The sequence below is a fragment of the Elephantulus edwardii genome, unplaced genomic scaffold (genome assembly GCF_000299155.1).
Source record: "Elephantulus edwardii isolate Elephantulus edwardi_28Jun2011 unplaced genomic scaffold, EleEdw1.0 scaffold00060, whole genome shotgun sequence".
NCBI lineage: Eukaryota > Metazoa > Chordata > Mammalia > Macroscelidea > Macroscelididae > Elephantulus > Elephantulus edwardii.
The window spans coordinates 9,330,397-9,343,090 of record NW_006399810.1 but is presented as its reverse complement, the minus strand read 5'-3'; the positions used below and the strand labels follow the sequence as shown (position 1 = coordinate 9,343,090).

The 12,694-nt window shown below is 35.0% G+C and overlaps 1 protein-coding gene across 1 annotated transcript in view; it reads left to right on the top strand.

The window, feature by feature from the left end:
- The window catches only part of LMBR1 (limb development membrane protein 1), a 273,666-nt gene that overhangs the window by 234,896 nt on the left and 26,076 nt on the right, over nucleotides 1-12,694 (top strand). Inside the window, exons 11-15 of the mRNA XM_006887655.1 lie at nucleotides 2,113-2,189; nucleotides 3,002-3,079; nucleotides 4,876-4,949; nucleotides 5,193-5,283; nucleotides 6,687-6,753. Coding sequence (XP_006887717.1) covers nucleotides 2,113-2,189; nucleotides 3,002-3,079; nucleotides 4,876-4,949; nucleotides 5,193-5,283; nucleotides 6,687-6,753 — 387 coding nt within the window. The remainder of the gene's footprint in view (nucleotides 1-2,112; nucleotides 2,190-3,001; nucleotides 3,080-4,875; nucleotides 4,950-5,192; nucleotides 5,284-6,686; nucleotides 6,754-12,694) is intronic.

The window sequence follows — 12,694 nt, the reverse complement described above, 5'->3', positions numbered from 1 at the left end:
CATTAGCATGATCAAGTGTTCTGGAATTCCCATTCTTCTCAGAGTCAGCCACAGTTTGTTATGATCCACGCAGTCAAATGCCTTTGCATAGTCAATGAAACACAGATATGCATTCCTCTGGTATTCCCTGCTTTCAGCTAAGATCCATCTAACAGCTACAATATCCCTTGTACCACAACCCTTTTGTGTACGTGTGCTGTCTAATTGGATCTAACTGGTACAGGAGATTCCCCCTCCTTCTCCAGCAGGGCATCTGGTGTATTTGAACTGCACATCTCTGGGATTGCAGTGCAACTTCTTGCCACCAGAGCTCCCTCTGAAGTATGTGTACGTATGAAGTATGAAGTAGTCAGAACATTATGCACGCATACACACACACACACACACACACACACACACACACTACATGTTGTTGTTGTGTACTGTCAAGTTGGAACTGGCCTATAGCTGCTTACCCTTTAGTGGATTTTCAGAAGCAGTACCTCATTTGGGAGGAGATTGTACATCCTTCTTACATGGAGCAGCGATGGATTCAAACCATGCGTCCTTGGGATGGTAGGGCAGTTTCTTAACATTAGGCCACCAGAACCCCTTATCTCCCCAATTCCTTCCTCCCCCATTTCTCTTCTCTTCTCTTCCCTTCCGTTCCCTTCCCTTCCTTTCCCTTCCCTTCTCTTCTCCTCTTCTCTTCTCCTCTCGCCTCCTCTCTCCCCTCCCCTCCCCTCCCCTTCTGTTCACCTAATGGCAATATGCCCAAAGTATGTTAGATGGAGCTTCAAAATCCTTTCCTCCAAGGAGCAACTTGCCTTCACTTTCTCCAGGAAAGACCTTCTTGTTTTTTGGCAGTCAGTGATATTTTCAGTATTCTGCTTCAGCACCATAACTTAAAGGCATCAATTTTTTTTCTGTCATCCTTAGTTATTGTCCAGCTTCCTGATGCATAGCATGTAATTGTGAAGACCAGGGCCTGGATCAGATGTTCCTAGTTTCTAGACTGACAACATTGCTCTTTAGCACTCTGGAGAGGTCCCTGACAGCAAATTTTCTTCATGCAGTTCATTTTTTACTTCCTGATTGTTGGTGCCAAGGATGTTGATTGTGGAACCAAGTAAGCCAAAATTGTTAACAATCTCAATCTCCTTTCCATCTATCATGGTGCTGCCAATTGGACCAGTGGTGAAAATTTTTGTTTTCTCTGTGTTGAGCTTCAGTCCATATTGGATACTGCAGTCCTTTACCTTTTGTAGCTAATGCTTCAGGTCTTCCTCAATTCTGGCAAGCAAGCTAATGTCATGTGCGTAGCACAGGTTGTTTATTAATCTTCCTCTGATCCTGATGCCACATTCCTCCTCATAGAGTCCAACCTCCTGAGTACTCTATTCCGCATACAGATTGAAAAGGTATGGAGAGAGGATACATCCCTAATACAGCCCGTTCTTTTTTTTTTTTTAGCTTCCGAGATCTGATGAGATCGGGCGCATTCAGGGTGGTATGGCTGTAGACCCGTTCTTGGTTTTGAGCCATGCAGTTTTTCCTTGCTCTGTTCTAAATGACTGCTTCCTGGTCCAAGTATAACTGACTGGAAGATATCCATATTTAGTCCCATTCAATAAAAGGTAATCCCACAGAATGTGGAATTTATCAAGTAATATCACATGCAGTAAAATCATGCTGAAACAACAACTGGAACAGCACAAGCTGGATTTAGAAGAGGCTGTGGTCCTAGGGGCATCATAGCCAATGTCAGGTGGATCTTGGCTAAAAGCTGAGAGCAGCAGAGGAGCGCTTGTCCGTGTTTCATTGACCATGCAAATGCATTTGACTGTGTGGTTCGCAACAAATTTTTGCTAACCTTGAAAAGAATTGGAATCTCAGAATACTTGATTGTGCTGATGCGAACAAATAAGTCTTTATTAAACTGAAATATATGTATTGCAGGATTGATCCGTGTGATCGAAAGAACAGTCTGTTTTAAAACTCTAGTTTTTAGTTGTGGAACAAAACTTAATTTGTGATTTGAAAAAAAATTATGTAAAAGTAATTCTGATTATGTAATGAAAATGTTACTCCGTATTTTTAGAAATTACTGATATTTTTTTCCTCTTCTAATAGAAAGACGGAAAAAAGCTTCAGCGTGGGAAAGAAATTTAGTGTATCCTGCTGTTATGGTCCTCCTTCTTATTGAGACAGTAAGATTTTATTTGCTTGCTTAAATAAATTTTCTTTAAAAAATTATTTTGGTGTTTGAGTTCGAGAACACCCTCAACAAACGATTTCTAGTGTGTTTATTTTTCTAGGCACAGAAGTAAAATCCTTCCAAGGCCTTGTTTTTAAAAAAACCTGAAGAACAAAAATGGAAACTAATGACAATACTTTTAAAGTCTATAGGGTTTTTAATATCTTTATGAAGGGGGAGAAATTCCATTTTCATTGAAAAAAATAATATTACAAATACCCCACTTCAAACTCTATGGTCCGTTAATTGCAAGTCTCAGTGACACTCCATCGGATTTCTAGTCTTTGTGGGAAGAGATTACCTAGCTTTCTCCCATGGAGCCACAGTGGATTCAAACTGCTGACTCTTTGATTATCAGCTCAGTATACTACACACCAGCCACCTGAGCGCAAAAGTTACATTTTGAAATTCATTCTGGTAACAATTTACCACTTTTTAAATTGTTACGCTTTAAAGTTTTTTTCCCCCTCTCTACACCTCGCACCCCTTGCTGCCAATTAGGGAGATTAGTTAGTAAATGAGTTTGTAAATAGTAATATTTTATTAACTCTTTGTCATGAGGTTTGATATTATAATAATAAGCCAAACGTTTTAGAATTTATTTTGGCATTTTTATAGTCTGCCACCTTCAGTGTTGAGATAGAATTTAGATCTGGACTATTTTTGTTCTGTTCTGAAACATGCATCTGGCTACTTAGATCCTGCTACATGTGTTGATGGAAAATTTTGAAACTTGAGCACTAACCGCCTGCTTTTGTGTTGCAGTCCATCTCGGTGCTCTTGGTGGCTTGCAACATTCTTTGCCTGTTGGTCGATGAAACAGCAATGCCCAAAGGAACAAGGGTAAAGTAAAGGCTTTCTTGTGGCTTTGTTTTACAAAATCCTGGTCTGTAGATACCTCCGAAGTTTTGTATTAGTAATATAATACTTTTACCTCTCTGTGTGTATGTACTTCAAATTTTATAAATTTCGCTTTCAGTGAGCCTTTATCACCAGTAGTCAAGTACTATGATTTTTTTTTTTGTTTCTAAATTTTGCAAACTTTGTTGTTCTGAACTATTTTCATATCCTTAAGAGGAAAGGAAACTCATTCTTCTTCCATATGCATTCTTTTTTAAATCTCATATTTTCCTTTTTATCCTTTGTTAGAATTTACTCTGGCTTTCACTGAAAGTCTGGTTTGTGATTCTTTAAGAAAATGTAAATGGATTGCTGCTGTTAAGTGTTGTCATAGGAGAGCTACCTTCCTTATTAATGTTGTTGTTATTGTTATGTAACATCCAGTAGAACTAACTCATAGGTGACCCACCATCTTTACAGGAAAAGGTTGCCAGATTTTCTCCCATACAGCTGTGCATGAGTTCAAACTACCAGCCTTTTGGTTTGGTTAATTATTATGTTATCAGAAGTCCTAAAATGATGATGAATAGAGTATCTTAGAAGAATTCACTGGATTTATACAAAATCCAAATATATACCAAAAAGGGAGCTCTGGAGGCCAAGTGGTAAGAAGTGGCGCTGTAGTCCTGATGGTCCTCTGCACCGTTACTACCTCTGAAGACCCACAGGGGGGTTTGCTCTGGGTCAGTTCTAACTCCACGGCAGACAACAACAACCATTCACGCTTCAAGACTCGTACACTTCATGAAGCTGAATCAGAATGCAAAGGAAGTCGGATAGAAACCTATTAATTAGTTATTTTTACATTTCTTGTTTCAAAATTATTTTATTGTATTCTCCTAGGGTACCTATTTGAATATATTGTTCATATATAAGGCCGCGCACGATTCCTTGCTGTCAAGTCTGAACCTACACTGGGCTGGCCTTCCGTTGTGTGTCTGAGATTAGAGATTATATGAGGGGAGATGGTGTAGTTTTCCACAGAGAAACTGCTGGTGGATTTGAACTGCCAGAAGGGCAAGAAGGCCATTGGATTAGCTGAGCAATTCTCTATGGCCTGTACTGCCAGAGCTCCCCCATAGAAGAGACTTACAACCAAACGTTTGTATTACATTTTTATTGGTGTTATGATAAAGTTAAATACTAAAAAAATTGACATTTTAACCTATTTTTTTTCTTAGTGACTAGATCCTCCTATAACCTTAGAAATAACTTCAAAATGGTTTCAGATTGAGGAAAAATTATTTCTTTATACCAGCATTTACTTTTTTATAATTATTCTATTACATTGTTTCATTAATGCATTTTGTTGTATACAGTCTTTTCTGTACCTTGTGGTTTGTGTAATTAATTACATAAATTACATTGATTTGTTCCGACTTTTGGTGTAATTTCTCTTACTCTGTATGGGATGAGGTATCTTTGTCTCAGTAAAGTAAATAAGTATCTTCAGTCTGAAAAAAGATACTGTGTTCTTTGAAAAATAATTCTTTAAATAAAATTATTTTATTACATCTGAAATAATCAGAATGTTGTTGAGGTTGTTAATTTGCTACCATGATAATTTAATTAGTTGATTAATCTAATATTGCCTTTTATTGACTTTTGGCAGTCTCAACGTACTCTAGAATATTTGTTTCTAATTTCAAATGTCTCATATTTTTGAAACAACAGTTGTAGGGAAATCAAGTATCATGGTGTCATTGAATTCTGAGAAGCAATGTTGTTTTATTTTCTAGGGGCCTGGAATAGGAAATGCCTCTCTTTCTACTTTTGGTTTTGTGGGAGCTGCACTTGAAATCATTTTGATTTTGTATCCTTTCTTTAAGTAAACATTCTGTCTTTCAACAAATGTTCTGTTTGGGTTTCTGGGACAGTGGTAATTTACTAAGACACTTGCCTAGAAGAAAAAACAGCAGGTTAGTCTTCCTCAAAGAGCTCAAAGTAGCCTTTTGTTTTGTTTTGTTTTGTTTTTCCTTTGAGCGTTAATACATTTTGGAGACTGCTGAGAGATACTGCATTCTTTCGGAGCATTTTTTTCCCTTGATTCTCACAGCTATCTTATGGTGTCCTCTGTTGTCGGTTTCTATAGCCTTCGATTTTTTGGAAACTTTACTCCCAAGAAGGATGATACGACTATGACAAAGGTAAGGTAAAGTTGGAGGTGACTCTGGCCTCCTTTTTGTCTTCCAGGGCAAATGGACTGAAGGGCTCATTTGCAGTGATAGGTATTTGTTTGTGAGTTGTGTAAATGCAAACTGCAAGATTTTCAAAATGCTGAATGAGTGGGAAAGGATGTGCTCTGTTTAATTTGGACAGCATCCATTCACTTGTAAAATGCATGGAACTGCAGAGCTTGTTAACCAGCTATAGAAAGCCAGTGAAAGGACTTTTTCTCCTCTAAAGAAAACGTGTTGCTAATGAGTAACTTTGATTGTGCTAACTGTACCTAGGGAGCTTGTTTGAAATCTGAAGAACTTAGTTGCTACAAGTATTAGAGACAAAGTATTTCAAATTTAAATAATTAAAGTAAGAAGGAAGAGTTCTATTCAGAAACATTTTGTAGTGTGAGGCTAATTTGACTTTCTACAATATGTCACTGGCTTTAGAATCACAAAGGTTGTTATTTTATGTAGTGACTGCATCTTTGTAAAATATTCCCACAGACAGACAATGAAGATTATTAAGAGCTGCTGGCTTGCTTTCTTTTTATTAAATATTCTGTGTTTTAAATCTTTTCTAAAGGAAGACATTACTTATTTCATTAGATGTGACTTCTTTTAAAAAGTAGTTGAGATAAAATCTAGTTTAATTGATGATAAATATTAATTATGAAATGCAAGTATTTTCAGGTCTTGTTTTTAATATGATTAAGGAGTCCTGGTAGCACACTGATTAAGTACTTGGATACTAACCCAAAGGTTGTCAGTTCAAATCCACAAACATCTGAGCAGGAGAAAGATGTGACAGATTGTTTCTGTACAAATGTACAGCCTTGGAAAACTTATGGAACAGTTTGAAAGGGTAACTCAAGCCAAAATCAACTCAACTTCGAGGAGTTTATTGAAATAGAAATTAATAAACATGAGATATGTTGAAACTCGCTTATTTAGGTTTTTTAATAAAATGTCATCTCTTTGGTATTAAATTGCAATAACTAAGCTTATCAGAAGTAGAAGTTATGTAAAAATGTTGAGCAGTAGTCTAACTTAAAAAAACAGAAGTATTAAATACTTTTGTTATTTTTTTATTTGACATGCTAACGTCTTGGAAATTGCTATTTGCAATCAATAATATAAAATACAGTATCTCAAGTATATAGTAATTTAATTGTTCTCTGACTTTATATTTGTAATTATTTTCTAGAACTCACTGAGAGAACTATAAATGCTCATAGAAAAAGTTTCCTATCCTCTTTAGATTCTATAGTGAATAGCTGGCAAAGTGCAATTGCTGGCAGCCAGAATGTAAAGTTTTTCCTTAGACTGTGAATGAATTTTCTATGCCTTCCTGCTCTTTAACTGCCCAGTGTTCTCTGATTCTTACATAGATCATCGGGAATTGTGTGTCTATATTGGTTCTGAGCTCTGCACTGCCTGTGATGTCAAGAACACTGGGTAAGCTGCAGTCAGAAGTTTGTCATTTCAAATTCAGAGTTTTTAAAAATGTCCCTACTAAACATTTCATTTCTAAACATACTCAGACTATAAAATTTGAGATATAGATCTATATATAAAATACTTCTTCCTATTTATTGTACTTATTGCCTGTATTACTACTTAATTTTTCTACTAATGAATATACCATATCCAGATAAATGATTTTATCAAGTAAGAATTTTATAATAATTGTATTTTTCAGATGCCTGAAATTTCCTTCATCAACCTGAAAGCATTTTTCCTCCACTGACATATTAAACTTTTCTTTGTTGAGGAAATTGTTACCTTTTTTTAACAAAAAAGTTAATAATTTCTATACAATATTCAGATCAATTTTTCGTATGTTAAATACTTCAAAGTTAAAATTATATGTGAGTTAAAAATTGATAATTTGTAAAAAGTCTTTTAAGCTTATTTACATCTGTGAAATAAACTTGAAAGCAGTGAGCTCAGAGAAGGCACTGACTGACATAAGGTGAAGACTTCTTCCTTTAGGATTTACTTGCCTGCATTAGTATCTTTTTTTCTTAATTTTCCAATTTGCATAGATTTTTCATAATCATTTATAAGTAAAAGACATTTCTACTTTGTAACCTTCCTTTGACTGTATTATCTTGTTTATAGAGCAATTTTCAGATTGTATTCTCTCTCCTAAGCATTATTTCAGTCAGCTGTTATGTTAGACTCCCTAGACTTAAGTTTTCAATTGAGTGTTCGTTCATAAATTATTACAGGGGGGAATCAGTCTTTAAGCTTGTATAGCTTGCTTATCACAAAAATTATTAGTAACTTTGAATCACTTTTGTTTTCTTTCTTTTGCTATGTGATTCAAAATTTTACCATCAGTGGTAAGGACAGGATTTTTGGTCAATCTTCATAATTCTTACAAAGAACTTCTTGTTTCAATAAAAAGTGAAGTCCAAGTAGAAAAGTAAAAAGGACTGCTGTTTTACAGACTAGTATCAGTATCAAATTTGTGTACTTAATGTTCTTCCTACTTTTGTGTTTACTTTATAGACTTAGAATTGTTTTCACATCAACTTATGTTGTACTTACCTTGAAGATGCCAAAAATATGCACTTTTGACCATATTTGAACCTAAATGTTATCACTTAGATTATGAGGAGTAATTTTTGTAGTATTAAAAATACCAACAGTGTAACACTCAGGAAATTAATAATTTGCTTTGTTATTTAAGACTAATTGTTAATAGTGTATTGATTGTATGGAAATCATATACATGCTGAGTATAGTTTTAATACAAAGAACAAATTAATGGAAAGATTTACCTTTTGAGACTGATAAATTAAATTCCTGAGTAGTTTGCCATAGAGATAAATAAAAAAGAAAGGAAAAAAAGAAAGATGGAACAATTAAAATGCAGCTAACAAATGCCTGGACACAGCTGTCCAAACAGGATTAATAGAGTGCATTAGAGTACAGTGAGTCATGTGGCGCTTTGCAGAATATCAACATGCACTGCCTTACACGTTATGCCCAATGGCATTGAATAGATGAAAAGAGATAAATACGTTAAACAGATTCATAGAGGATTTTCACAGTATTAAAAAAGCAAATTTCTAGCCTAGAATAAAAAGCTTTATTTTAGTATTATGGGAAATGCAAACTAGAGAGTTACTTTGTAATTCCTCTATTAACCCTTTAGAATTGAGTCTTTGATTTTAAGAAGATAAAATATAGGGAATTGTCAAGAATATTATCCTAACGTGTAGCAGGATTTTGATTTACGAGTTGAAAAGCTGTAAGAGTAGACGATATATTTAACAACCACATTCCAAACTGGGAGGGTTTTCACTCTGTCGTGGCCTCTCCCAAGTAAGTCCTGACCCTGAGTGTAGCCCTATTTACTCTTATGGGATAAGGTAGTTAGCTGCATGCCATTGCTCATAGCTAAGTGAGAACTGAAATTTAAAAAATAATTTTCTTGAATGTGTGCACGTTTCCTCTTACCTCAACAGCTTTTTAGTGAAGATGATAAATTTAACTGTAAACCTGAAAATAAATGGCATCAATATCAAATGCTTAAATTGGAAATATATTTTGCTTCAAAAATGAAAGTGTTTTATTACAGAGTTGGGTTCACACACACACCCCGCTGCCTTTATAAAAATTTACCAGCTGCTATTGTCAATGTATGATAGGCTTTACAAACTTTAGGCTTACGGCTCTTTCAGTGCAAGTTGTGCTAGGACACATTTGCTTAAGAATTCCTACTAAATAATCGTGGAAACTTTTGGTACTCTTTGGAAATTGTGTACACTTAGGAAATTTTAAGTGTGTTACTTACCCCAAAAAATGAAGATGTGAGGAATATGTGACTGTCTTTTTTAGTCAAATATAACTATTAGATAGTCTCTAACTATAATAAATAAAACTTTATTATCCTTAGAAAATACAAAGTATCTGTGCTTAATTTTTTTTATCTGAACCCTTGAAAACCCTTTAAAAATAATGCCATAATGCTTGATAGGATTTCTGAAAGATTGCCTTGATGCCTGTGGAGAGTTAGGTTTTCAAAATTCCAAAGTTTTTTTGGCATTTGATGTCTATATTTTTGGAAAACTTTTAGTATTTGGTTTCAAGTATTGACTTTCAAGGTGAGAGGATATACTTGACAAACAAACAAACAAAAAAATAACAGGAGAAAGCCTAATAAATTACCTACTAATGCCTAAACTTTTCTGGAATGAAATATTTTAAATGTCTCTACTACACGTCTCACAGTCTGATGAATTTCTAAGAATAGGTTTTGTACAATTGCTGACATACAATTAAGATTAATCAAGAAACAATTTATATTTTGACATCTTTTTTGTTATCCTTTATTTGAAATCTCCTTTAACCAAAGGAGATACTTTTCCTTAAATACACCCAATCTTTACGATACTTTTTCTAGTTTCTATTTTAGAGCTATTTTTCATAACCATGTGCCACCCTGAAACTCTTTCTGCAGCTTGTTATGCAAAGTCCAAGAGCGTTTATTTTTAAATGTGGCTAAACCACAACACTTACCACTGCAAATACAGCTTGAATTATTGTAAATTTTGCTACAGATTCCTCGCCCAGTACTCCAATAGACCAGAACTTTGCAGGAGATAAAGTGGATTATTCTCTTTGTTTTCTTGATGGAAGGAACTCTGTTTCAAAGCCAGTCTTTTTTTGAAGAGGTCTTTACTTGGGGGTATTGTGTATATACTGCTTATCTTTACTCTGCACTTTCTCATCCCAGCACTTTCTGTGAGACTGAAATAAGTGATACTTTCACAGGTATTTAAAAATAACAAATATGGAATGAAATTTTAAATCTTTATTTATATTCCCAGCTATGGCTTTGATTAAAAATACAACCAAATCCCTTACTGAAAATTGCTCAGAAAAATATTTGCGTTTAACTCGATTATATTCAGTTATGTTACAGAAAATTTATAAATGACTCTTTCAAATTGGCATTTAGCTGACTATTGATGTTTTAATTTATGTGCAGTAGATTTGTATGAAAACCAACCAACCAACCTACCAGGATTTTTGAGAATAAAGTGTTCTTTAAGTAAATTTACCTGTCAAATGTGCAAAAGAGTTAAAAAAGCAACTGGTGATTACTTTAGCAAAGTATCCTCTGAGCATGGGTGAGTCTTGTTTCCCCTAGCTACCTGCACTCTCTCAGATCTCCTGATCACGTAGTAGAAAATGTCACTGCTCATTCATGCATAAACTGAGCAATTTAGTCATCTACTGATGCTCGGTTGCCTTAAATTTAGCTTATTTACAAAAAAATAATTAAAGTTAAGATCATTTGGCAGGAACATTCTTTAAAAGATAATGTCCTGTAACATTAAAAAGGTTCTAGTTACAGTAAAAATCTGATGTTGAACTATGAATAAAAAAGCAAAGCTAGTTAAGTATTTTAATATGTATACATGTAGTCAACTGTAATAAATAGATAATCTATTTGTAGAAAATTTTGTTTTAAATTTTAAGTATATAAGTAAATGTAATCATGTAAAAGAATTTTTTCTTCTAAAGGATGTTGAACATGAAGATTCCTGTGATTACCACTTTCATAGTCAATCCCTCCAGAGAGTTCCTGGAAAGCAGTTTAGTTTGGTTTGCGTCTTTTTAGATCTTCTTCTATGCGTCTGTATACATATATGCTGTGTGTGCTCTGAAGGATGTTTTAAAACCATTAGCATGGTTATTGGTTTCTAATTCTTTTGTTGTCATTCTTGCTTTTTCTATGGACCCTTAACTGTATGTGCAACCTGTTGTTGGGTAAGAGTTAAAAGAAAGGACAAGATTTATTTTCACTCATCTGCAAATAAATCTCAAATCCAAACATTTTGTTTTCTCTTTTTGCACAAGCAACTAGGGACCTTCTAGTTGACTAAACCTTTGCAGTCTGATTTTATCTTTAATTGTTCTGTTGCATTTGTCCTTTAATCTCTCAGATTTCTTCTTTCTTCATTTCTGATTGCCACTCCTCCGTTTTTCTAATAGTTTAACTGGTTTTAAAATTGCTCTTCTCTCACATCTTTGTGGAGGACTTCCACTGCCTGTATTAACCATTTTAATCACCACAGATGCATTGCCCCCAAATCCATACTTCTGACAATAACCCACTGCTAATATAAAAATCAATATATCCAGGCTTTTCACCTGCGTGCCCTGCTGCCATCTCAGCTGAGCGATTCTAACCCAGAACGGTTTCTGCTTTCCACATATTCTTCCACTTGCTTCTTCCCAGCAGAACAGACAGAAACTTGAGAGTTAGATGCCTTCACATCCTTCCACTTATAACTAGTTCCAAGTGCTCAGTTTATCTTGCTCTTTCTTTCTACTAGTATTTTCTATTTCTCTTACCAAAAAAGGTGAAAATCATGAGATTTGTTTAACACTTAAGGCAGACAGTCAGGTATATGAGGGTTTTTTTTTCCATCCTGAGAGAAATGTTGAAATTGGATTCTAAGCTGGTGTTCTTTTTTCAAATTAATATAGAATAAGAAATGAGCAAAGGACATAAAGCAAGTACCTATTTTCCAGGTGAGAGGGTTACTGAGGGACTGCACAGCCATGCCGCATCCTGGGGCATTTTGTTGGGAAGAGTCAGCTTCCCCCTGGTTTGGACCACTCAGACATCCACTTGTTTAGCTCTTGAGGTTCTTTCTAGGACTCTGATTACATTCCTCTTTTATTGGATCTTAGTTTGTATTATAAATACATATGTTATAATTCATCTGGGTTACCAAATTAATTTGCTTTAAGATTGGAACAAAACAAATTTGTAGAATGCAAAAAAATGGGTCCTCACTAAAACTGATTTGACATTGGCAAGTACATTTTCCCATCTCTGTACACTTCAGTTCACTTTCCCACAGTCATTCCTCAACTCCTTTTAACTTGTCCTGCCCCTCTTCTCCTTTAAGACCAGGTCAAATCCTTTTATTGTGTATTTGCATATCTCAGATTCTTACACTTTCAGCTTTATATTGTTGTTGTTATAGTGATATAATAGCTTTATATTATACTTGCATAAATGAAAAAAAAATCTGTGTTTTTTAAAAGCACATATGTGTCATATGTGTTTGTTGGTAGGTGCCAGCGAGTAGAGTATGGCTCATAGTGACCCTATGAACTCCCAACCTGAAATGTTCCCTATCTTGTGCCATCCTCATCCTCTCTGAGCAGTAGAGATCAATGCTGAAGTCACAGTGTCAGTTCATCTCATTGAGGGTCTTCCTGTCCTTCTGCTGACCCTCCATTTTCCCAAGCATGATTTCCCTTGCCAAGGAATAGCCTCACCCAGCTACATATTCAAAATATGACAGATGAAGCATTATCATCCTTGCCTCCAAGGAGCAGTCTGACTGCACCTTCTCCAAGA